The sequence below is a fragment of the Passer domesticus genome, chromosome 1 (assembly GCF_036417665.1).
Source record: "Passer domesticus isolate bPasDom1 chromosome 1, bPasDom1.hap1, whole genome shotgun sequence".
Lineage (NCBI taxonomy): Eukaryota > Metazoa > Chordata > Aves > Passeriformes > Passeridae > Passer > Passer domesticus.
The window spans coordinates 13,641,612-13,668,770 of record NC_087474.1 but is presented as its reverse complement, the minus strand read 5'-3'; the positions used below and the strand labels follow the sequence as shown (position 1 = coordinate 13,668,770).

Genomic DNA, 27,159 nt, shown 5'->3' with positions numbered 1-27,159 from the left:
TGATTTAGCACACTAAGGAGTGGCTGAGTAAAGAAAAGAAAATCAGGTAAGGAATGAGACAGGTACTACTCACTTTTTTTGGCAACATCTAAAGAGCTTTTGTTCTCCTAAGTAAACTTCTGTCTCATCCCTATTTCATTCATGAAGGTGGTCACTTTTCAGCTTTAGTACAGCTCTACCCTGGTCTATCCAGCCCTGTTATGGTTTTCTGTGATACATTTGTTGCTTTCCCAATGTCCATCAAGCATCTAAAAAAATTTAAAGTGTAGCTGCTAATAAAGCCTTCCCCCACATTTTTAATTCTCTCTTTCTCAAGACCTTCACGACATTTAAGATAATTTGTTTTGTGTTTCATGATCTCTATGAGTTTGCTGCTCTTTTTTAATCTGTCCTTGCCTCTGCTCATGATTTCCTGCTCTCTTTTCTTTGATTTGAGCACAGGGTACAGTTTGTCTCCTGGAGTTGCAGCAATGCTTTCTACTGCATCACCCTAGCTATTAAATCACCTGGAAGAATGACTTCTGTCATGATGCCTACCAAAATGATGCATAATATCATTTATTATATTATAATATATATATTATAATTATATATTATATATTATATTATAATAATATAATTATAATATAATATATATTATATATTATATATATATATATAAGACAAAAGAACAATGAGAACAATTTATGAAACCCTTTTATTTCTGATATTAAGAAAACATGGATTCATCTTAAAAGCCATTAATCCTTTTGACTGTGGTACTCTGAGTTCTTCTTTTTCCATAGACATCAACAACCTTGTTGTTTTCCTAAATGTTTGTAAAAAATTTTAAGGCATTGTCAGAAATACAGGGAAGAAATGTAATAGAGAAACTGAAATTGCCTTTGTGATTCCCACGCCTCTTGAATAGTTGTATTCTGATTTGTCCATATGCATCTCTTTCAGAAGCAATAGTATCATCATTCCTGGCAAAGAATACTTCCTTCCTTGGTTACAGCTCTGAAGAGAGAGCTTGTACTTGGATAGAAAAATAAGGAAATGGATTCCTCAGTTGGTGTAGTCTTCATTCTTGGAGCCCCCCAAAAGCACTAGACTGGTCACCAGCTAAAAATGAAGAATTCATAATAAACTTTTCAGTAAGGTTTATGTCTGTTAAAATGGAAAACAGTGCCCCTTGCAATAGCTGGAATTTACATAGCATAGTGTGATGAAAACTAAAATTTTCTTCGTGCCCTTTGCTCTGGCCAAGCATTTAGCAGGCAGCACACAAGGGTGATAGATCACTGCCTTCCTCTGAATCTGGTTCAGTGATGTGGGATTAAAGGTTTTCCTTGCAGAGTGTGTGAGGGTTAGGATGTAAGAAGAGGGTTGGGAGCTTAGAGGGATGCAGCTGAAGCTTTAGCATGCAGTTCATTGGTCTTTGTAATTTGGCAGATCAGCCTGTAGGAGATTGTAAAGCACACTGTAGGTTTGAAGACTTGTGTGTCCTTTAGTTCCCCTTCCCTCATCCACCAGCCCTCTACCCAGTCATGGCTCTACAGAATGGTTACTGCACATGGGCCTCATAATCAGTGAGGTACTTTTAGAATAACTTGGAAAATAATTTTATACGTAGACTTGAAAATTCTCCAGAATATTTTGTAATGTGAAAATGCATTTGAAACTAATTTAGTAATGTCAAAATTGTAGTGTGAACCATCAGTTGTCCTTGTATGCTGTGGCCCTGTTTACATTGTACCTGACGTTTGTCAGAGTTAGCAGCCTTGGAACAACTGTCTTTATGGGTAGCAGAGTCCTTTTTCAAGTGTTTTCCTTGGAATAGGCCCTTCTATGTTTCTGTTATAGAATTCCATCTATGTTTACCTGTTAATTCTAAGCCTTGTCAACATAATCTCCCTTTCTATTTACAAGTCAATAATATTGGGATTTTCCATTTTCAACAGTTAAACTCCTCCTGTTTTCAGAGATGTCATCAACCACATTAACAATATGCTGAAGTAATTTTAGTGCAAAAAATTTCCATTTCTATTGTTACAGGTATTTGTCATTATTGAAAATAATTTATTTACTTTGTAAATATACTATCCTTATTTTATGTGTGATATTAAAATAATATATACATTTCACACTGTTAATAAATTTGATGCTTAAGTATCCAGAGCAGATATAATTCCCCAAATTAATTTAAGAATGGAAGAGGAAGGAATACCTCTGTAATCCTGTTACTGCTTCTGAAAATCCTCCCTCTTGAACTATATCATCATCTCATGGGTCACAGAGGCTTACACGGGTACCTAGTTTGTCTTGAAAAAAATTATGCTTGTATGTTTTCTGCATTTAATCTAGGACTTATGGATTCAATTGTAGCAGTGTTTTATACATGAATTGATTATCTGGAGCAGCTGTCCTTTCTGTGTAAGGATTACAGATCACACTGATTATAGACATAAGCCGTACTTCCATTGCATGAAGGTACAACAATGGTCACTATTATTTATATAATATTTAGCAGAATGATGTAAGGGTTAACACAGAAATTCATGCTGTTTAAATTTTTAAAAAAAGCATCACATTACTGCTGTATTCCGCAAGGCTAACTTTCCCTGGGAAAAGGTAGACAACAATGGTACATTGTTATAAGAAACTCAAAGTGTTTTAAGATGGAGGTTGATAAGTTCATGGATGGGGATCCCAAAACGAGATAAGAATGACTGTGGAGTTAGAATTAAAGCTTAAAATCACTGCTCTCTTGTATCAATTTATTAGTAGGGCTGGAAACCAAATGTCTGTTAGGGAGGAGATTCTGTGTGTTTGCAATGCTTTAGCTCCCATTACAGGACTTCTGTTCTTAGCTCTGGCAGTCAAGTGGGTCCTGGGCTGAGTGCTCAGGGAGAGGCACTGCTGTTGTTTCTGGTGTTAGGAGCTCTTGGAGCATCTTAGGACCTTTTGGTCAATTTACTTCCAATTCTTACTGCTGTAAGGGTGTTTGGAAATGACCACTCCTGCCTTCTTCTCATGGTACCCCAGATGTACAGCTTTACTCCTTTTTCTGTGTGTCTCAGGCCCACAGGGAATCAGGAATATCCTGCAAGCTGAGGTGTGTGGTTGTTCATGGAGTTGTATGGACCTTTTAAGACTAAATACCTGTTGCAGTAGTTCTTGGACTGCCTGGGACATCGTTCAGTGACCCAAGTAGTCTTTTTCAATCCTCTATTACTATGTTCTAGACTGTGCTGGGACCTGATCCCAGAGAAGAACAAGCAGTGCTTGCAAGCCTGGAAGGCTGTTGGTTGTGTCTCCCACTTGCTCAGGGCTCTTTTTCTCGGCCAAATTAAAGATTTCTCCAGAAATCCCTATTGAGCATTTTGTAGATGTTGAATGTCACAAGAGCTGGTTTTGGCTTTGAGTGCAAAGTACATTTTCTTTCTCTTCTTTGTATTTAGGTGTAGGTAGTGGCACAGCTCTCTCCCAGAGAGACAGGCATTTCCTTTCTTGTACTTCCTAGCTCAACAGCATGGCTTGTCTTTAAAGAAGACAAGTCCTGGCATGTTGGTCACATCACATTAGAATTAACTAAAAAGTCCAATGTGATATAAGTCTTCATTAAGATCACTGAAGGTTTTATGAGATCTACAGGACTGTAGAGAAAACCCGTTCAGAAATTCTCATATGTATTAATGAAAGTGCTCACACCAGTGTGTTCTGATGTGTAGAAGATTTTTACTTTAAAGAGTATTTCTGCTCTGAGAAAAAAATCACATAAACCTGACAGATTTTCACTTAGCAAATCCATTTCTTTGTTCTGTAAGGATATCGTCTGCACACACAAGCAACAAAAGTAATTTTGCTTTGTTTTTTATTCCTGCTAGACAAGGTAATTATGTCTTAGGTAATAAGCTGGATTTTGTTTCTTTTTATACATGGAAACCAGAATTTACTGCATTGCTAGCAAGGATATTTATGTAACAATGAGAACACAGAAAAAGGAGCAAAGGTTTGGTTTGCTTCAGACAGGCTTCCCGTGAGATTACCAATATTTATTGCTTTGATCTTTCCTCAAGGTTCAACATTAAAAGAGGTAAAACCATATAAACAAGAGTTTAAAGTCGCTGTCAACTGGTTAATTGATTATTAATTTTTTTGAGATTAGTTTGCTCCTGCAAGGAAAAAACAGCCAAAATTGTAATCTTTTATCTGTGGAAACACTGTTCCTCTGACAATAACTTTTTCTTGAAGAAATAGCAAGGGAAAACAGATTTTTAAGGAAACATCATATACCACAGTATATGGGAACCTTGGTATTCATGGTCTGTATTCTGGTTGGTGTCCAGGAAAGTCTCTTCAGCATTCTGACCAAGGAAAGCTGAAGTTCTGTCTGCCAGAGACATCTTATGTTCTTTTTTTTTTTTTTTGACCTTGTCTTTGGCAGGAGGATTTCTAGAGTGTTAACAGAGCAGTTAAAACCTAGAGGAGATTTCACCTAACCTGTTTAGGCATCCATAAACTAGCATATAATCTAGTGTTCCTAGTCTCCTCTTGTAGTCTATGAACAAATTTAAATAGCCCAGAAGTGATTTGTGTCACTGCAAGGTAGAAAAAATATCTTCTGGCGAGGCCCATGTACCTTCTATTTACAGTATAAGAGCCCAAGTAATCCAAATTACCTTTGGACATCCAAGTCCTAGATGCCTAAAGCTTAGATAGGATGAAGACTGAGCTGGACCCCTAAATGGGGTAATTTTAGTCAGGTGTTTAAGTTGACCCACTGAACCCTTAAATGTAAATTTGGACCCACCTTAAGTAGACTTCCAGAAAACTGCAGTAAGATATGCAGCAATGTGCAATATATTGATAACAGCAACACATCAGGCTCAGAACAACATTTCTAATCACATGAGAGTCTCAGATGTGCTGCACACATCTAGTGCACTCCTCAGAGCAGGTTTTCCCAAAGCAGAGGCTGTATTTGGCACTCACTTGAAGGAAAGCATTCAAATGACGTAGAGTTGGATTGGATCTCTGTATTTTGCAAAGATCAAATAGAATCCATTAAAACATTATTGATTCAAACTTTGTGCTGAAGTGCTGTCTGTGAGAGCTGTGCCATTAGCCCTTGGAAGGGCTGATTGGACTCTGGCATGAGTTATGAGCAGAGAGAAGCCACCAAATGGTATTAGTGTGCACAGTGAGAGGCACTGGGCATTAGCAGGGGGCAGGACACATCCTCTGCAGTGCTCGCTTCCAGCCTCAGCTATTCCGTGATTCTGGGATAACTGCATTTTTGGAATTCATGTACATCCCCTCTTCCCCATGCCTGAGTTCTCAATTGCTTTACCCACCCTATTATTGCATTTTCTCTAAAAAAACCAAAAACCCAAAACCAAAACCAAACCAAAACCAAACCAAAAAAAAAAAAACACTACCAAACTATATTTTAAAATATTTTTTAAAACCCTTCTATTTTTACGCCAAAGAGACAAATTTGCCAGGTGCCTGTGATATATTTGAAAGGAAAGTAAGGAGCAATCAGGTTCAAAATGGAATCCTTTAAAGATTGGCTAACTAGCCTGCCAGTAATGTCCTTTCCCCACCAGGTAGGAATATCAATATCAATGAATGCATGTCAGATTGAGTGGAAACAAGCCCTAAGGACAGAGTAGTGTGGTGAAGTTATCTACCCACATAGCATTAAAAAAAAAAAAATTATCTGCCAGTATATCATAAGTATTTAATTGACACTTTCAATGATCAAAATCAGACATTCCACTGGCAGGGCACAGCATACAATTTTCCTTTTAGTTTATATACTGTTATTATCAAAGTGATCAGCTTTTTTGGAAGGGATAATAAAGATAATTTCATTAAAAATAAGCTACCACATATTATGTTAGAGGGTATTTTTGCTCTTTTCTTTGTATTTAAATACACAGTTCATTTTCATAAAATTGAGTTTATAAAATGGCCCTTACTATAATTTAAAGTATTTCAATAATGTAGAACCAAATAATAAAATTCTTAGCATATACAATCAAAATTAAATTTAAATAGAGGGGTAATATCAATATTTTTAAATTTTCTGCAGTCTTTTCAAGTTCATTTTTCCCAGTAAGGATGTTTTCTCTGCTGAGTTAAAAGTGAAAATAATGAATTCCACATCATTGAAGATACAGGATTTGAAGATAGAAAATTGTTTAGTATTCTAATTCCAGACTCCCTATGCAAAATCTCCCAGTCTGATTCATCTAAATGCAATGGTCTTCCTTCAAAACATCTCCATGATTTTTTGTCCAATTTTAACCCTGCAGCAATGCTTTTGATTTGCTAAAGAATCAAAGAAGGTTGATGAATAAGACTGTGGAAGTTTTATTTATTGAAATCAAAAGATAAAAGAATTATTTTGATTGGATGGATTTCCTTTAGATTTTTTTCTGCATTGGCATATGGTGTTTTTAATGAATCAAACTGGTGATTGATTAATAATTGTCATCTCTTAACATTATGTGCATATGATGACACTGCCAAAATTCAAACTCCTTGACTGCATTATACAAACTTGCATTTTCAAGTAATGTTAATGGAGGTCTGTGTCACAGACATAATCAATCAGAGGACAGATGATTTGCCTTCCAACTGCGCAAATGAATGCAACGGATATGTGTCAGAAATGCTTTGTTATTTCTGAGGGTGCCACAATAAAATACTCTTTTTAAAGAATGCTTAATTATTTTGTCAGAAGAACAAAAGTATCACTAAGAAAACTTGAAACATTTGCTCTATCAAGCCATATAATTTCAAGTCACAAACATCAGGTCTGTACAGCTGACTGTGTTGTATTGTTTTGGCAATATGCTGATTGCCAGGTGTCTGACAATCTACCATGGACAACTCTGCACAAACTGCCATGAGTCAGTGAAGGAAATAATTTCATTCCATTTGGAAAGTACAAACTGTTTTCTTTTCTTTTCTTAGGGCATGTATTTTAGCTTCTCAAGGTGAAATGATGATTGTCATCTCTGATATTGCAATTCAGGCTGGGAATGTAACAGAAAGAACGTGTGTACTCAGCCAAAATCAGAATCATTCTGTGTGCCCTGCATCCACTCTGGTTTTTACTGGCAAACCCAAGAGCTGGCTTTTTACTTTAGCTAGTGGCTACCTTGGGATGCAGATAAAGAAACCTTTCAATATAAAAATGTTAATTAATAGAATAAGTCTATCTGCAGGTCAGCAGAGATACTTTCCAGATGCATTTTCCTCTTCCCTTGTATGTCTGTATAAAGTTTGTAAAGCAATACAAGGCCCATCAGTGTTGAGACTGCTTGGGTACTCACCCAGTCTTCATGAAAAAAGCATTCCCTTTGCAAGGCAAGAACTGCTATTTGCAGAGGCATTCATGAGCCTTTCCAGCACTTTTCTCCCCTGCATGCCATTTCTCTGCCTGGGTTACAAGTGCAAAGACAAATTCCCTGTGGCACAACTAGCAAAGGATCAAACACAGAGCCACGCTGCTGATCTCTAGTTCAAGATGCAGATCAACTTATTTTAATCCTTTTATTGAGGTGTCACATTTTGCTGATGAAGTCTTTCTTAAATTTAACATTTCTCAGTGATTTTCTGCTGGGTGAGATAATACCCAAACCCATAAGTTTTTCAGAAGGGGCTGCAAAGAGTTCTGCTTTTTTGACCTGCAAACACAAGCCTTTAGGCATAGAGCTGGTTTGGGGTTTTTTACATTGTGTTTTATTGTGTTTTTTCTGCCTATTACTTTGGAGGGCAAAATATCTGTATGACATAAACAAGTGATGAATCAAAAGCAGATCACATATTGCCTGTAAGTATTTAGCAGGCATAGCAGGTTCACTTCATGTGAAATATACATGACAGTTTTTTATTCTGATTTACTTAATTTACATAATTTCAAGTTTTTTTATCAAAAGAGAGGTGTTGAACAGGAGACAGTTTTTCTTTTTATAAGGCCAGGATTAGTTTCACCATACAGTAACTGAAACAAAAAACTGCACTTGTTTGAGGAGCTTCTTTCATGGTTAAACAGTACAAAAAAAGCACTTCTAAATTTCTAAATGCCCAGGTGTTTTGCAATGGGAGGCACAATTTATGCTTCTAACAAAAGGTTTGGGTCAATTCTCCCCTTGGCAGCAGCTGCCAGGTATTTGCTTGGTGCTCTGCAAGGAGCCGTGGGCCAGTTCCCAGCACAGAGGTGTCCCCAGAACCCAGACTGTCACTTTTGTCACACACAGCAGCAGCCTGGGCAGCAGCAAGTGAAGCCTGAACACAGGAGTGACATAAATTTCTCATCCTACCTGTGGTTAAGTTCGGTTTGAGATACATTAGACGTGGGTGAAATGCTTCTGCTGCTCCTCCCTTCTTTCAGGCGGCTGCAGCTGCGAACGCAGCGAGGGCAGAGGGCCCAAGACACTGTTACTAAATTTCCCCAGGTCTCAGTTTGGGCACAGTGGGACTGGAAGGAATGTCATTGATCCCAGTGCCCCAGAGCACAGCACAGCTCCAGCCTAAGGAATGCAGATTTGCAATTGTCCTCTGAGAACACTGTTCTCCTCCTGACCACAGCCCATGGTCCAGTGCATTGCCACCTTGCATGGGAGTTTTTGCCTGAGAAGCAGAACAGAGTACTAGAAATACCCTTTTTTCTTGTTCATTTTCTTTTTCCTTGTCCTGTCTTCATCCCAGTTCAGATGAATTCACATTCAGAGAATTCACTAGCATAGAAAAAGAAGTGTTGCTGTCCTGCTGTTCTGGACTAGATCAAAGTAATTTGAGGAACTAGTCAAAGCTAGAATTAATTTCTAATTGAAAGAAGAAAACAGTTCCTGCTTCCTTGGTGACAGGAATATTCCTGCCTTGTAATGCTGAAATGGATCTCAAGGAAGATGCATCTTTGGGTACATTATGGAAGCCATGAGGATGTTTGACTTTACTGACAGCAGAGTCATGAGAAAAAAGAAATAAAAATATCCTCAGCGGCCTGTGTGGTAATTATAAACACATGCAAAGTAGGGTTCTCATTGCTATCAGTCCTCCTCCTGCCAACTGACCCATCTGGGCATCAGAAAGGTCCTTCATGTGATTTCTGTTTGAAGTGCTGAGGTGTTTTCTGACTATTTACAATGGTCTCTTTGTATGTTGAGCAGACCAGGGTACACTCACAGTCAGTCAGCTGATAGAGAAATTATTTTAAAGTTTGTTCCTGGGTTGAAAGTTGGAGAAAAAGTTATTGCTAAAATTTTAGAAATTAATTAACCTTTTCCCATTCAAGATAAAAAAGGAAAGAAAAATTAATCATAAAATCAGTAAGAGACATTTGAAGTTAAATAGATCTATTCTAATCCCTGCAAAATATCCTGAAGTATGGCTTAATTCAGGAAAATAAAGATAATTCCTCAGGCAGTATCATGTGCTTTTCCTGTTTCTAGAAACAGACACTTCATATCTTTTCTCTAGTGAATGTAGTCTGATTTTTCTCTAGAAGGGCACAGGGACTATGAGCTCAAATGGAATAAAGAGGACAAAAAGAGGTTTGGCTCACCTCTCGTAGGGGTTCAAAAGGATGACACTGCCAAAAAGAGAATGGTATAAGGACTCTCACTGACCTGTGAAGTGTCTTCACAGACTTCAAAGGGTCTTTAGCAATGAAATCTGGGAGTACAAAAATCCTGCATCATCCCTGGCCAAAGAGAGGGAGAATGTGCAGGGTGAGGCAGGGAGAGCCACCAAGCCCTCCTGCTGGACCCACATCTATCCTGAGGCTGCTCAGCCAAAGGCAGCTGGGAGCAAACACCCTCAGCATGCCTCCATCCCCACCCTGAGAGGAATCCTGCCCTTGGCACCACATTGCCAGGGGCAGGGAGAGCTCTCCTCCACCCCCCCACCCGCTCTGCTCTGGTGACAGCCAAGACAGGAGTCAGTCTACGGAATGCAGATTTTGGAAACTAAGCAGAAGTAATTCAGCATTTTACAGAAATGAACCAGCAAATAGGACTTTCCAATGCATGTTTTTTAAATTTAAATTTTAAATTTTGTCTTAGTGCCTCGTCAGCAGTAGATTTCATCTCTTCAAGAAATCAGGAAGTCTTTTTGACTTCAATTAATGCTTTGAGGAACTAAGCTAGTAAGCATTTCAGCAATTATTTTACCATCATAGGGACATAAATATATGTTAGAAACATGTGCTTTGCTAAAATGGTCTTGGAGCAGTTTCTGCATGCCTCTGCCCCCCCTTGGATCACTCTTGCCATTCTTTCTGTGCTGGCATTCCAAAGCTGCTGATTCACAGCCTACATCTGGTCCTGTAGCATTCTTGCCAACTCAAAGCCTGATGGATTATTTGGACACTTAACTTGCTCAAGTCATTCTCCCTCTGTCACTGATTTGTTTGACATCCCATATGTTACAAATACATTTCTGCAGGGCCTTTCCTCATTATATTTGATTAGCCTATTAGATTTATCAGAAATTAGGTGTTTTCTTTTTTTCTTTCTTTCATTCTTTCTTGCTTTGGCTCGGTTCTGCTGTTGAGGTTGAGAAGAGAGTTGCTGATTCTTGCTGGCTTCAGAAAGGCATGGGGTAGGTGAGGACATCTGCTTAGGAAGAGTGACTAGAGCAAGGACTGAGATCCAGCTCTGTGAGCTGTCACTGGAGACAGCAAAAACAGAACTTTCCAGATGTGTTACTGGGAGAGCAACCTGGGATTTTTGAAATTTAACATTTTGAGACTGACATATATCGCATTTTCTTAATGTTGAATTGTGTCTGTATCCATTAATTTATAATTGCTCATGAGTTCTTTGGTCATGTAATACAAATTGGACATCAAAGATAGTGTGTGAGATCTGATAGCAGCTGATTTCTGCCTAACTTGTGGCTGTAAAGAGGCTGGGAACAGCAGAACAGTGACTGTGCTCATTACGTGCCTGTTAGGAGGGATGCCTTGCTTGGAATTCCTGCACTAAAACATGAAAATTTACATGACTTGCCATCCTATGGAGTTCATCTCCACTACATCAAAAGTGGCCAAGGTCCTATCCTGTTGAAATAAATCAAAATTTGCAAGTCGTTTCAATGTATTTTCAAGGATTACTTCCCATGAAACTTATCTCTTGCCTTAACCAAGGTTGTTTTTTCCTCTTCAGCAATTTCAGTGGGAGTTCCTCATGGACAAAACTGCTTAGGGCAGGAGTGGCTTTTTCAGAGTGAGGGTCCCTCCACTGAAATGTTTGATATGGGGAGTGTCTGTGAGTGCCTCTTTGTCAATGCACTTCACAGCTTCACTAGGCAGAAATAATTTCCAAGGGTGGGATGTGAATTTAACATCCTTGGCCCTTCAGTCTTTTCCTGTTGAATCTGTTATACCACCCATGTGCTCTGCCATCGGTGCCAGGGTCAATGTACACTGGGAACAGGACAGACAACTCCTAAGCCACTAAAAAACTTTGTACAGTGCTTTCAGTGAGAGCTGGCTGTTGTTCAAAAGCCACAACCAGCTGTCTCTCAAGAATCTTGCCTATAAACTGGCACTGAAAGCCACCATTACAGACTTGTGACAGAAGTCATGTTTATTGTGTGTGGATGGAGACAGGATAGATTGCCTGTAGTGATCCTTGTCCATAGCACAAATAAGCAAAATAATCCAGACTTGACAGAGTCCTGTGTTCCTGCAGCTGGATGTTCCCAGCTGCCTCCAGTCCACAGCAAGATTTGCAACATCAGGTTTTTGTCATCCAATCCATCATTCCTGCAGTCTGACCACTGTGTGGGAATTTTCACTTTCAGGGACTTTCTTTGCTACGAAGCATGTCTCAAGTGTTTGTAAAAACTGCTGAATGTACACCCCGCTGGCTCAGAGTCAAAAGGCACAATGTGTGTGGGTTTTATTTGTTTTCAACCAGTCATAATTTTTTTACTAACTTGAGTTCAGTCTAAGGACATAGTAGTATCTGGTTAGATCTTCAAAAATGCAAGGTGTTGATTCTAAGTTAACTAAAGCAGGAGGCAAATTTAGAGACCCTTGGTCTGGTTCCTGTAGGTTTGCACCTCTGTGCTGCCTTGCCTCCTCTCTCTGCTTTTCTCTCCCCTGAGCACTTGCCCTCAGGATCTTGACTCTGCTCTGTGTCTCACCCCAGAGCACAGAGCAGCTGCTGTGCCAGGACAAATCTGCCTTCTGAGAAGCAGTGGGGTCCTGGCCAGCCAAGCCAGGGCCAGCCCAGGAACTTGCCCTGCATTGCAGACAGCAGCTGAGTTTCCATGCACAGCCTTTCCCTACCTGCAGCTGAGCTCAGGTTTTCAGCTGCCTTCTACACATTGTCCCAGAGAGAATGCCACGGGAAGCATTATGATTTTCATTGTAGGAATCATCCTGGAGGTTTTCAGTCTCAATTATTTAAAGCCATTGTGACTTATGGCCAAAAATAAAGTCTCTGTCAGCAGATGGAGCTGAGCTGATGTCACAATGATCCCATTTGCCGTATCCTGAATAAAAACCTTCTAGATGAAAATAAAAAAAAGGTACTTGTGATGCTTCACCAGTACTGAATTTAGTGCTGGCTGTGACTGGTGAGACAGCTCCTGCCTTTGAAGTGTCCTGCTATCCCTTGTGATATTCCCTGCACAGGGAGTGGTGACCCAGGAAGGCATGCTGCACATCCTTGGTGATGGCCAATCCTTTTCTTCCCACAGAGGGACAGCTGCTGTCAGACAGTGCAAAGTCACTCTCCTGGCAGAAAGTCAGGCTTCTGTTCTGGGTACTCTTTCCCCTAATCTCTGTGCTTTCCTGACTAGAATTCCCTTTGCTGTACTTTCACTGAATCTTTCTCAAGACTGAGAGCTGGCCAAAAAGCCACATTCACAGAAATTTGCACCAGGAAATGTAGTGGGAAGGACAGAGAACAGCAAAATGTATCCAAAATGACTATCAAAGAGAGGCATACAAGCCAAACTAGGTTAGAGGGATGAGACTTCTGCGTGCCAAGCACGTAATCACTAGAAACCTTCTGATAGTTATGGTATGGGTGTTTTGAAGATATTTGAGGAAATAAGTATCTAAATGGAGGTAGATGCTAAGTCACTGCAGGAGCATATAGTAATGACCATATGAGAAAGGCCACTGAGCCCAGTGGCATGGATGTAATTCGCTCCCAGGCACTGTGCCAACCTAATCTCTGCCAAATTATTTTGGGCCAGGTTTCTGTGGTTGCTGCTGAATCTGTCTTTTTCCATCCTACAGTAAGAGGCTGTTTAACCCCAGCAGACACATGGAACTGAACTAGCAATTTATTTCAGGGAACGGGCTTAATGTTCCTGACAAGATGGAAAGTCACCAGCTGGTGACTTATCTTCTGCATCTCATTCAATCAAATATTTTCTGCATCTCATTCAATCAAATATTTTCATTATAATGTCTATTAGACCAAGCATAAATGAAAGGTAAATTTTCCCAGTATGCACAAAACTCCATAGCAACTGAAAGGAAGGCCAGATATCACATAATTTTTTTCTGTTGAAACAGTCAGTACCTAAAAAGGCACAAAGCCTTGACAGGTTTCCATACTTTAGTGAGTGCAATTTTAATGGTGTTTTTATACAAATATACTCATCACTGAAAGTTGTTTGTTCAGCTGATCTGGCAGAGCTGGATGTATTATAGAAGCATAGATTATGAGATGTCTCCCTGAGACTTACAGGTGAAATGTAGAATCCTGTTAGAAAAGACAGTGTTTGAAGACATTCAACACCTTCAACCAAATTGTTCTTGCTGCTGAGAGCTCTTTCAGGTCTGCCCTGGGATCATCACAGGTAACAGTGTCGGGTGCCAAGTGTCAGCAAGATTTCTCCTGTTCTGGCTGTAATTTCAGCATTGTATTTTATGCAAAGTTGGTCCTAATTCCAAATAGGTTATTTGGTTTTCTGGTATGTCAAAATTCAGCAGAGATTTTGTGCATGTTATCTTCCTTGCTGCTTTGCCTTGTTGTCTCTTTCTGTGGATCTTTGCTGAATCTACAACTACTCTATAGATGTTCCATATAATTATCTTGTCACCCTGATTTACAGGGAATGAAAGAAAGTAGTAAATCCTTGAGAAATAATGTTTGTCATCACTTGGCTTTGAGGGAAGGTTTTTTTGAGATCATCAGCAAGGAGATAATTGCATAGCTGGATTCAGTGTATCATCTAACCCATCTTTTTGGTACCTTTACTTACATAAAACAATTCTTGTTTCCTACACCTGCCTGATGCAAAGGTGCAGGACTACTTTAGTACTGCTAAATCTGGGGTGGGAAATGAAAATGTAGATTCCCAGTGAAAGGGAGCTGGTGTGTCTGTTCTGGCTCTGTTCAAAGCTGAATCTTCAATGCAGAGCACTGAAGCACATGTACATTACTTTTTCAGGGCTGAGATTGTATCACCAAACCTCACCTCTGAGTACAGAGGTCCAAATTACTCGCAGTTGTGGCCATTGGTTTAATGATTATGGGCATCCGTGTCTGTCAGGACCCGACTTGAGACAAACTGTGACTTTTTTGCTACCAAAGAGCTAAAAGATGTCCTTTGATGAGCTCTGGCCCGTGCTGCAAGCAGACAAATGCCCTCAGGGCAAGCCCCTGTTACCCTCCTGCAACGCCTTTGGATCTTCTGAAGTCTCCAAACCAGACAACTTAAGTTTATCAATGTTGTCCGTATTAAGAGAAACAAAAAGGTGAAGCAGAAGTGGCCAAATCCAAAGGAACAGCAGGAGCAAAGCCAGTGGTTGGTGAGCAGCCCGGGAGGGCAGACCTGTGAGCCATACACCAGAGAGAAACAGGGACAAGCAGTTGGAAAGATGAGACATAAAAAAGGCTGAGAGTGGGTTTGGCTGGTGGCGTCTGGCTGCTGTGTGCACCAGGCAGGGGCCCTCCCCAGCACCGGGACAGACCGGGACAAAGGGGGACAAAGTGGGACAGACCGGGACAGAGCGGGACAGACCGGGACAGACCGGGACAGACCGGGACAGAGCGGGACAGAGCGGGACAGAGCGGGACAGACCGGGACAGACCGGGACAGAGCGGGACAGAGCGGGACAGAGCGGGACAGACCAGGACAGAGCGGGACAGACCGGGACAGACCGGGACAGACCAGGACAGAGCGGGACAGAGCGGGACAGACCGGGACAGAGCGGGACAGAGCGGGACAGAGCGGGACAGAGCGGGACAGAGCGGGACAGACCAGGACAGACCGGGACAGACCGAGCCGCTCCTCCCGGCTGCCAAGGGCTGCGCTCCAGCAGGAAGCGCCGGCGCCAAGGGAGCTGCCAAGGAGGCGGCTAATTTTCATTCTCCAGGTTTGTTCAGTGCTCACCCGCATCCATCTCCTCTTCCCGGGCAATGTTCTCCCCCCAGCCCTCTTCCCACCCACAGAGCGGCACAAGCCTTCCGCAGGCTGCCCTGCCCAAGGGACAGGGACTGTCCCGGCCGCCGAGGCTGGGCTGTGCACACACACAAACTGCAGAGGCATTTGCTGCTCACAGCCCTTACACATAAGGAGAATGGTCATGGAAATGAAGAATGGAATAGATGATTTCTTGGTGGACACACTTTTTACCCCTCCTGAGCCTTGCTTTCCAAGATACAAATGATACTGATTATCTCTGGAGCACAAGGAAAATGTTAAATCACCCAGAACTCAGAAGGTTTTTCTTCTGAAATTCTTCATTTTGATCATATTGCTGACAAAATACTAAAACACACCACAGATTCCAACTCTGGGTGGCATTCTCCTGGGCTAAAGCAGCAGCTATTGCCACATGCTTTGAGCTTTAAATCAGGCATTTTTTGAAATGGGAAGTTTCAAAAGCCTGTTCTCCTGATGACATCAATGAACCACAAGCTACTAAAGAATTAAACAAGCTCTGAACTCCCAGCAGATGCCAAACTTCAGATTTATCTGGGCTATACTATCTCTGTCCAGATTTTTGATGTGGCTGGTTTTCTTTGTCTGTGCACAAGCACACTTTGAGAGAAAGGTTTATCACACCGAGCCATGCAATTATAAACAGAATGAAAACTTTCAAGCCTGAAATACTTATCTCAAATATGCACATATCTCAAAACTAATATTGCTCTTAAGATGATGCCATCTTTGTTCTTAGAGAATACTATTGAACATGGAAGTGCATTTATTCAGAGGATTTGATCCCATTTTATCCATAGCCCCAATTATGTAATCAAACACATTAAACAAATTCTCTCTTTTTTCTACTTGAATTCTTTGATGATAAAAGTTGTTTTATCCCAGAAACTTATTAAATCAGAAGGCCAATTTAGAAAGCATGATTTCTAACACCCTATCAAGAAACTGGACCATAATAGTTTATGTTCAAAGCTGGGATTTGGCTGGCTGTTGGTGTCTGTAGAAAGTGGTAACCTAGTGAACCAGTTTCTACTGCCAAAAAGCCATGATCCTGGTCCTTTTTGTGTATGCCATCATCTCAGGCTTTTAGGGAGACTAAACACTTTCTTGGACAGCAAATTTTCTTCTGTCTCCTGGACCTTGTGCTCATGTCCTGCGCAGCATTAATTTTACCTAAGAATAGTTGTTCACTTCCATTACATCAGTCAGGGCCAGACTGTAATGATTTAAATCACACATCCAGTGAAATTCACTTTAAAATCTTGCCAACATTATTTACAACCACAGTTTCAAAGGTCTGCTCCTCAGATACCTCACATTTGAAGTTCCAGTAAAAGCCACACTGCCCTGGAGGAGACAGGAAATTGGCTTTGGGGACAGCGGCCAGAGTGGTTTGGATTCAGTGGTGGAGAAATTCTCTTTTGCCTCCAAGAAGTTTCGATTCCTCAGCACCCCCTGCAGCCTGAGCCTGAACTCCCTGTGCCCCTGAGTTAATCCTTCCTTCTCTTTCTGGTGGTACCAGGGCTGCTCCCTGCTCAGCTGGAACTTATCCACTGGGACCTTGGGAATGTGGCATTCCTAACACAGCGTGTTTATGTTGTAAAGGGTTTAAGGGAGAATAAAAGGGACCCTGAGTTTTTCAGTGGGGTCTATGGTCACCCACTGAAGAGACCTTCCCAGCTTCCCCTGAAATGAAAACAAACCCTGCAGCCAGGTCAGTATGTCACTGTCAGATGCATAACAGGTATAACCTTCATCCAAGCAAAGCATGCTTGTAGTTAAAAAAGCTCAGAAATTATTATATCTTTGGTGTTGTACACTTTCCTTTTTAAAATTAAATAACGGAAAAATATATTTAATATTAATATGACATTTAAACTTTTTTATTATTTCTATAACTTGTACAGAAATATCTAGTTTCTGGATAGATTCAACTTCTCCAAATTAATGTAATAACTGTGGATTTCTATAAGAGCAATATATGCCCCACTAAGCTTGAAATACTAAATATTGTCTTCCCAATCTGACAGTTAAAATATATATTATTTTCTGAATGTTTTTCAGTTGTCTTTCACTTTAGCAGTCAAAATAATTAGTTTTGGAAATTATTTGTTCAACGATGCAGACTCATACTGAATTATGCCTTGTCTCAATGAACATTTATGTTGCTGATTAAGGGTAGCTACAAGGACATGAGCTTCTAGTCCATAATTTCATCAGTGGACTGTACCTGCAGTAGTGGATGCATTAATTTACTTTCCCTAAGATTCTGTTTCTCATGCTCTGTACTGAGACCAATTATTCAACTCTGATTCAAGCACAACACAGTAAGAGATGAGGCAAATTAAAAGCAGTGATGGAGCAATTTTTAGGACTAAGAACATTTACAATTCCAGGGGGCTTGAAGACTATGACAGCTGAAGGGGAAAGGTAGGTCAGAAAAGGTTTTTTTTTCCCCTCCAAAGTGCACTGCAGATATTACTAAGAATTACAAGAAGCTCCTAACTTGTGAATACAGGAACAAAGTATACCTACATTTTAAATATTTTATGTTACTATTATTAATTCATATTATTTATGTGTGTAGCTCTGAAGTGTTTAAGTCATACCCATTTTTCTTAATTACTTCAATTTATTGTACAATGCAGCTCCTTTACTAGAGGGTCACAGTCAGCCCTCTCACGTCAGCTCTTTTTCAGGTGTAGAAGCACATTCCTGCTTACACCACAAGAGGCAAAGGGCTTTGCATCTTTAGCCAAGGAGGTGGAGCAGGAGTCAGGAGAGCAGCACCATCCCTTGTGCCATGTTAATTGTGGGCTGCTCCAGAGCAGAACATCCTCAGCACACCCTGCACATCTGTGTGAGCTGGTATTCCCATAGTGCTGCCAGCAATCCATGCTCATCCCCTGGCTTCAGCAAGAGGGAAAGTGGGTGCTAAACCCTGTTTTTGCCCCTTTCCCTGCTTCTGAGCTCCCACCTTGCTTTCTGCTTTGTTGTTTGTTCCTTCTCCTTCTCTTTATTTATTTATTTTTTTTAGTGAACTGTGTTAATTTACAGCTGTGTCTGTGCTTGGGCTGGGCTGATCTGCAGCACTGTGAACCATTCCTAGCTCAGGACAGTAACCTACAGACAGAAATCAGTTCCATGCAGAATGCCTGGGCTGTGAACTCCAGTGTTCCCAGAGTTCCAGAACTTCTATCCTTTATCCACAATAGCATTTGGTACTCAAATGAAAGACAGTCAGCTGCACTACAGAGGTGTGTTGAAAGACTTTTGCTAAATATGGATTAAAAGGTGAATTACCCCTGCTTTGTGTACCTGAAGATTAGAGTAATCCCTCATGACATGCAAGTGAAATCCAGTAAAGCCACAGAGCCCTGGGCACTGCTGTGGAGCACACAAGTTCCCTGCTCTCACAGCAACCCTGGGTGCAAGCAGAGCAGGGAAATCTTGCCTGGCTTCCCTTCCTGCTGGAATCCTCGAGAGGAGAGTGGCTGCCTCACAGGGAGGGAAGGAAGCAGCATTAGATGGGGAGAATGAAAGGCAACTCTACAGCAGAATCTGGCAGAGATTAGAAGATCAACAGTTGGAAATTTGTCAGATTTGACACTCTTCAGATGACTCTGCATGTGCTGGCTATATTCCTTTGATGTTTTGACAGAATAAAAAAAATAACACCAGAAAATAGTTGGAAGTTAGGTAAAAAATAATGGGAATCCATGGAACTAGGCAATAGAGGGTAGAATGATAGCTGCCTCTGAGGCTGAGAAAATGAATCATAGTGGAAATATCACCTTCTATGTAATTTTGCTGTTAGATGTACCAAAGAAGTGTTGTTAAGGTCAATGCCTGGTATTTATGGCTGGGGATTGATTTGACCTCAAGTTCTTTCATTTTGTTATTCTGCCAGTAGTTAAAAGTACACATTGTGCTGCCAGAAGAGTGGCTACCCAGGCCTCACTTCAGGCACTTTTCTTGTTGGCCTGTCTTGCCTTGAACAGTGTGAAATAGCTTGTGGCCAGAAGCTCTTATCCCATTTAGTTTAAGGCATTTGCTATACAGCTGAGAAAGGAACTGATAACAGAGACTCAGAGTTTATGTGAGTAAAGCACAGGAAGTTTTACCAAAAAGAATTCTGCACCAGCAAGAGCTGGGTTTTTTATGGCTAGTGCTCACAGGTTTGTAATGTACAGATGTAATTCCTGATTACATTAGATTAAAATAAATTGGCTTGGCATGAAGACCAAACTCTTTAAAAGAGGTAACAGTCTCATTAGTTGCAGCAGTTAATGACATAATTATGCAAAGTATGCTTCCTATTTTGCTAAAATATCTCCTAAATCTTGCAGATTTCTTGCTTTTGGTTGCTATTTTTGATTATTATATTTACATGTTAGGAGCAGGGAATTTATTTCCTAGAACTAATAGACTTGTGTCTATGTTTACTGGCTAGCTGGAAGCTATTTGTAAATATTTCAAGATCACTAACACCTCCTATTTCCAGAGACATCACTAAATACTGGAACACCAAATTAGCAATTACAAATCTGCTAATCACTACAGTGGTGTTCACTGAGGCTTTCTTTAGCCCAGACAGGTTAATCTCCCTGTGCTGCCTCTGCAGCCAGCAGGAAATTTCTGTAGCAAAATTTGGAGCAGAAACCCAACATTCAAGTGCTCTGAACAATTCTGGGGAGTCAGCTTGGCTACAGGGGGTCTCCAGAGACAGCTTCCCACTGCTGCAGGAATCCCTGCATTATACCCATTATACCCATGATTTTTTTTTTTAATTTAAGAAAATAAATTCTAATAAATCAAAACAAATAGTCATGCAAAGGACAAAAATGAACAAAAGGAGAAAGCTGCTGATCTCATTCTTCCCAGCAGAGAAAATGAGGAAAGGGTGGAGAATCACCCAGGCACTTTCTGATTATCCTGTGAGATAGGATGGGAACAATGAGTGGTTGGTGTGAGCCTGAACAGAGCACTTTCTTTTTGGCACTTCAACAAATGTTGGCAGCATTTTCTTTTTTAATGTCAACATTATGTGCACAGCTTCAAGGTAAGAGTTCCAAGTCACTCAAGTTAATTGATACATCAGGGATGTGGAACTGGAACACAATGTCCTTGATGCTACTTAAAAGAATTGCAGAACTCTATGCTGCCTTTGCAGAGGAGACTAGAAAAATCCGAATGCACTACAAAAGTGCTGGCCAGAAATGGGGGAGTTCACTGCAGCCCTTTCCTTCAGTGCCTGTCAGATTGACTGAAAAACTCTGAAATTATATTTTCTGCACTAGTTTTGATGATTAAATACTGTCCTGCCTCCCAAGATGGATCTACTTTTGTCCTTTTGCTGGCTGCAGGAATGTTTTCATACAGAAGGGCTGAGTACTTTGTGCTCTGAATTCCCAGCTGTCTGCTGCAATGTTGCCTCAAGGCTTCAGAATCTGGTGTGAGATGCTGTCAGTGCAAAGACAGCACCAGTGCTCAGTGGAGAGGAGGAACGCTGCTCACCAGCACCTGCTGCTTGTGGGATGGATCACCTGCCTCACACTCAGCTGAACACCCCTCTGTGAAGCAGGCACTGCAGAGGCTCAGGCCACGTCCTCTTCACCCTTACCTGTGCCTGGGGGCTGCTGTCCCCAGCCCCTTCCTGCCATGGCCTTGCAGGAGGAGCAGTGCCTGAGCCACCGCTGCCACCGGGACGGGGCAGAGGGAACAGGATGGGGAGGGGATGTTCACACAGGCACCACGGAAATACAGGGTCAAGAGAGACGTGCCAGGGCAGCCAGCCTGGCCTCCAGAGGCTGTGTGTCACATCTGTCAGCCTGGTGTGGCTTCTCTTGGGGGCACCCAGCAGTGTGACAGGGGATAAGGTATGTTCACTTGGGCAAACCAAGCCCTGTGGCTCAAATAATTATGGTTGCTAACAGAACACATTTTTTTATCCTATAAAATATTGCCTGTGAAAACGATTTGGTGGAAAAAGAGATGTTGCTCATGTTCCAGTTGAAAGTGCCCCGACTGAGAGGAAAATTCTTCTCAGAGATTCCATGCTAAAGAGGCTCTTTAGAGCCCCCAAAGCCCTGACTCTGCCCCCAGAAGCAGCAGCTCTGCACAAACTTTACAAAGCCATGGTCTGCCCTGTTCACTGCAGGGGCATTTCTGCAGTTTACCTTATCAAACAAAGGCAGTATTTGTCTTGTTACAGTCAGGTAGGGAAGACTTGTAAGACTTGTCCTAACTGTATTTTTATAATCACACACTTCCTGTGCACAATGGTCGTTGGGTGTAACTGTAAATAAGGATTGCTTTCATCCTCAAGTTCAAAATGATGAGGTTTCTCCATTGCTTATGCAGTGATCGTGCACTGAGACACAGAGGGATGACAGCTGCCAAGGCCAGCCAAGGGTTTGGTGTTCCTGAGAGGGTGGCTTCAATTCAAGTATTTTCTATCTCACTGCTACTCTACTTTAGAGGATAATTCACTCTTGCAAATCAGAACTGACTTCATTACGGTTTACTCCCATAGTGAAATCTGTAAGATCTTTAGTGTTTGAAATCCAGAGCACCTCCTAAGTTTTGACACCAGCTTTTAACATTAGTTATTGTTCTCATGTGAGCAATACCCCTGCATTCATTTCACTGGAAGATGCAGCAAAGGTGAGGAACTAATCCAGCACTACAAAGGGAAATCTTATGACACCTACAGCTGAAGCTCAGAAGATCCTGCCTGCCATTTATACCTCTCATTTACTTCAGTCCAGTTCTTTATCTATGCAAGCTGTATGCTCTGCAGAGACCAATCACAATATTAAAAAGCAGAGAAAGGGTGGCAGTTGCCTGTTTTATTTGTTTATAAACAACAAAACTGGATGTGGCAACCTCCATGCTCGGAGGGGAGGACACGGGCTGCAAGGGAGATGCCTCCAGAACCTCTGGAAGCCAGGCTGTGAGCACACTCTCCAGAGGCAACCGTGGCTCCTTGGCCTCTACGCTGAGATATTCCATCATGAGGTGATTGATTTGAAAGGTGAGTTGCAGAGTTAAGAGGGAGCTGCAGTGTAGTTTGTCTCTCCTTAGAAGTTACAGCTTGTCTCCATGACCAACAAGAGATCCCAGGCCAAGGCCAGGATTCTCTGATCCTTCCACAAATCAGCCTTTGCTTCTGAAAGCTCATTCTGACTTCGGATTTAGTGAATTCAAATGCAGAAAAATCCCTTCCCCAGGGATGTGGGCTTGTTCCTCTGACAAAGAGCTGCTCCTGTCCCTTTGCCTCAGCACGACTCCGCTGCCACTGACCTTGGACCAGGATCACCTTCCTCCCCCAGAGTTTAGCAAAATGGGTATTTAAGCAGGGAATCCTTAATCCTTTCTGAAACGAGACAAAATTAGGATTGATATCAGCAACTGTATATTTATACTCTGCACTGGCTTCAAACCATATTTAACTTTTAACTAGGTTTGTTATGAGAGGGTTTGTAGCCAAGATTAACTTAAAAACACAAAAAGAATCCATAAAAACATGGTAAGAGCTCTGATTTCTGAATAAATATATGCTAAATAAGCTAGCTTTGAATGCTGCTCTCACAGTAATTAATTTTTAACTTTAGTCTTTACTCACTGTAAGACATAGTTTATTTTTCAGATTGTAGACACTAATTTTCAAAGAAATTGGTCATATATGGCAAGCAAAATTTATGCATGATGTCAATGTAGGCAACACCTTGGTATAATTTCCTTCTAGTATAGGTCATACTTTTTTTTGGTGGCACAAAATAATCCATGCTACATTATTTATGTAAGAATTGCTTACAGAAAATGAAACCATACTTTTGAATGCTACAGATCAGCACCAGGTGTGCACGGCAATCCCAAATTCATTTGTCCACCAGATGCCCTGGATTCACCCACAGTTAGTTAGATGTTCAAGCCTTAACAAATAGCACGTGACCTGATTTTTGAAAGGTAATCAGCAGCTGGACTGGAACCTATCCAGAATGAAATCCTGCTATGTTATGATGCTGGCATGCTGGGAATCAGCACAGCTGCTGATTTCACAGAAATAAGGAATGAAATAGACCCTATGCCAGTGCTTAGTCACCCTCAGTGAAACGTGTGCCCTGCTGTTCAGAGGGAGCCTCCTGTGTTTCAGTTTGTCCTGCCCCTGGGCACCAGTGTAGACCACTGCACTGCTGCTTGCTCTGGCAGTAGCTGGGCCAGTGTCAAATAGTCCTTCTGCCTTCTTGCCTCATTTAGTGCAGCCAGCCAAGCTATAGAGCTGTATACAACCTGTTTCCAATCACAAGTAAAGCTGAAATCAAGCAAAATTGCATTAAGGAAAGCAAAAGACAAGGAAAAGCAACAGGCAGGAGGGAAAACATAAAGTCACCTGCTTTATCTAGTGATGTCTCAGTGCAGGGGCAGGGAGGTGAGAAGGGAGGCCTGGCCTGTCTGTCCACGATGGCTGCTCTAAGGGACATCAGCACTCAGGTTTAGGAAGTAGAGCCAGGAAAGGTGCAAATTCAGATTTCAGGTCAAATCCATACAAGGATGATTTCTGTGGGACTGGCTCGTGATGCCAACTCAGCCAAGACAGACACAGCCCCAGAGGAGCTGTAAATAGACCTCTAATGATACATGCTGCTGCTTTCCCTGGTCAGCATTTGTTCCATTTTTGAAGCCTAAAATTCTAAGCAACTACTGCTTTATCTTAAAGCTTGATTAAAGCTGACCATGAGTAATCTGACACACACTATTCATGTTACTCCTGAGGGGAACAAATGGATCACTCCAAGGCACACCAGGAAACTTTCAAAGTCTCAGTGTGCTGGTTTTGTCTGGGGTAGAGATAATTTTCTTCACAGTAACCAGCTCAGGGCTGTTCCAGCACTGTGCTGGGAACGGTGTTGATAACAAGGGATGTTTCTGTTACTGCTGAGTGGGGCTCACAGTGTCAAGGCCTTTTCTGCTTCTCACAGTGTCTTGCCAGGGAGGAGGCTGGGGGTGCAGCAGGAGCTGGGAGGGGACACAGCTGGGACAAAGGATATTCCAGGCCATACAATGCCAATCTCAGGGTATAAAGCTGGGGGAAGGAGGAAGAAGGGGGAACATTCTGAGTGATGTTTGTCTTCCCATTAGGTGTGATAGAGCCCTCCTGTCCTGCAGATGGCTGGTTGGCCCATGGGGAAGTGGTGAACGAATTCCTGGGTTTCCTTTCCTTTGCTTGTGTGTGCAGCTTTTGTTTAACTTGTCAAATTGTCTTTACCTTGATCCAAGAGTTTTCTCACTTTTACTTTTCCAGTTCTCCCCTCATCCCACCATGGGGGGCAAGCCAGTGAGTGGTTGTTGGGCTGAGGTGCCTGAGGGGGTTAAACCACAGCACTCAGTACAGAGTGTGCTATGGGCTTTTCAGGAACCTGAAGGCATCTCTGTCTGCTGGTCTGGCTGGCAAACTGGGCACAGCAGGATTAGTCTGTATCACCTCTCTGGGAAGCAGTAAGAAAATAGGAACATTATCTAAGACTGGATTTAGTAGGAAGTTTCTTTTGTATTATTTGTACCTATTGTTACTGCTGCCCCTTCATGTGTCTGAAGCTGAAGGTGGCCATTGTCTCAAAGAGCTGAAGGTGGCCATTGTCTCAAAGAAGTGCCTCAAGGATGGTGAGGGTTTGCTGAGCAAAGTGCTCACAGGAACAGTGGCTGAGCATCAAGTTAGTTCCAGGTTACTGTCAGAAGGGATGCCAAAATCTTGATACATTAGTGATTTTCTCTACACTGGCACCTGACCTGTAAAGAACCTGTAAAATCTGTGGGTTTGTTCTGTTTTAGCCACAGGCTTTTAATCTACTGCTTTCCTTACTGGGAGCTGCTCTAAGTAAAATGTGCTTTTCTAGTTTTGGGTTCAGCACTTCCAAAATGGTTTATGGGCTTTTGATACTTTATTGCATTTTTTACAATATTGCATTATTATGGGTTTGGTTTTTTTTTTTTGGAAAGCATGCTTACAAAAAACACATTATATTGAAAAGTAGAGTTTCTTAAAACCCAAGTATTTTAAGAATTATTGGGACATCCCTAAAATATCATCTCCCAGAAGCAAGAGACATGAACAGCAGCTTTGTGCCAGAGCACCACCACATGGATGGTGCTCACCCCTACTAACTGGTTTGTCTGCCTTCAGTTCCTGCTTCAAACTATCATAAAAACATCAACTAGACAAGTATTTCTGACAGCTGCAGGCTGATTTACACTGGCAACGCACAGAAAAACCACAGAGGTAAGGACAGGAAGTCTACGGACTGCAGTGAAAAGGATTTTATCTGTATCAATGCCAGTGGCTGATAATCCCTGAAGACCTGAGATAACAACAGTGGCGAAAGAGCATTGTTGTGAACACTTCACATCTCATCAAACCTGTCTTCTACTGAACACAAAAAATGCTGGTCACAGCACTGACAACTCTGCCATAAAAAATCCTGATCTGCTTTTACAGCAGGGTCTAACATAGCAGAGAAGGATTTAAAATGAACACCATGAGCATCATCCCTGGCTGAATGGTACTGAATTATTTGTGTTTACTCTCCAGCACTGTCATCAGTGGAGGCCTGTTAGCACTGAGTAGGACTGAATACACAGGACTGAATTGCTTGAACAGACACGAGGAAATCACAGTGGAATCGAGAGAAAAAGAATGTGTGTCTACCTGTGTTAAATCACTTCAGCTCTTCAGTGGAAAACCAGTAACAGCTACAAGTTCTGCAACGCTGACAGGGCTCTTCAGCTACACAGCAAAGGCTCCACAAGGTGAGCAACTACAGCTCACAAAAACCTCTGCAATCACAGCTCCAAAAATCTAAGGAAAACACCATTCTCACCCGCACTTAGTCTAGATTTGAGGACAAGCCTTTTTAAAAAATGGCTATAATCAGGCCCCAGTAAGATTGGAGACAGTTTGTTATTATTACTTTCTGCTTGTTATTATCAGCAGAAAGTCACACATCAGTGATATGGGATTAGGAGGGATGACTTCTCTATCCAAGCATTTGAAAATGTTTATACTAAGAAGCAGGAACAAATCCCACAAGCTAGTTCTAAATCAGCATCATAGGGCTTTGGTAGTTTCATCAAAGCACCACTTCTATGATTTTTAGCTTCTTTCTAAACACCAGTTCTAAGCAATATCTGGACGTGGATCAACACAAAATTTACAATCTGGAATGGAAATTGCTTCTAGTGACCCTGACCACCATAATAATCCCAGATCTGGCAGATCTCTGCACTGGGAAAGCACTGCACCCTCTCCAGTGCCTTCAGGGTATAATTCTTCCAGCAGATGTATTAAAACAAGACAAGAAGGTAAGACTATAAGGTTTTAACAGAACTTAGTATGTGGGTGGTTTTGATGTTGCATGTGTCAGGAGATGATGCATATGAGGCTGTGGCACATCTCACTAATAATTCAAGATGAGGAAGAAAAAAAGAGTTAATGCTAAAATATTTACTTTCCCTAATCCCTACTGAAAAAAAAGCTCTATTACACTGAAGAGTTGCAGCCAAATTCCTAGTGCTGCTCTAAACATCTGTCAGCATTTTCTTCTTGTTGTTCTAGACCACCACCTAACGGCGAGGCTCAGGCTGGGCCCGCCCGGCTGCTGCGCGCTGGGAACGCCCCAGGCAGAGCTCAGCAGGGGACAGGCAGGATTCTGCCAGCAGCAAACCTTCCCTTTCCCTTCCCAC

At 41.6% G+C, this 27,159-nt stretch overlaps 1 protein-coding gene across 4 annotated transcripts in view; it reads right to left on the bottom strand.

The window, feature by feature from the left end:
• Positions 1-22,248: 22,248 nt before the first annotated feature.
• The window catches only part of EPC1 (enhancer of polycomb homolog 1), a 71,644-nt gene continuing 66,733 nt past the window's right edge, over positions 22,249-27,159 (bottom strand). For 3 of the 4 annotated variants that reach the window (XM_064397916.1, XM_064397623.1, XM_064397773.1), the window contains 2 exons: positions 24,689-24,908; positions 22,249-22,795 (listed from right to left, as the gene is read on the bottom strand). In XM_064397916.1, the coding sequence (XP_064253986.1) occupies positions 24,821-24,908 (88 nt within the window). In that variant the 3' untranslated portion in view covers positions 22,249-22,795; positions 24,689-24,820. The remainder of the gene's footprint in view (positions 22,796-24,688; positions 24,909-27,159) is intronic. The other variant, XM_064397701.1, reaches the window with a different exon arrangement.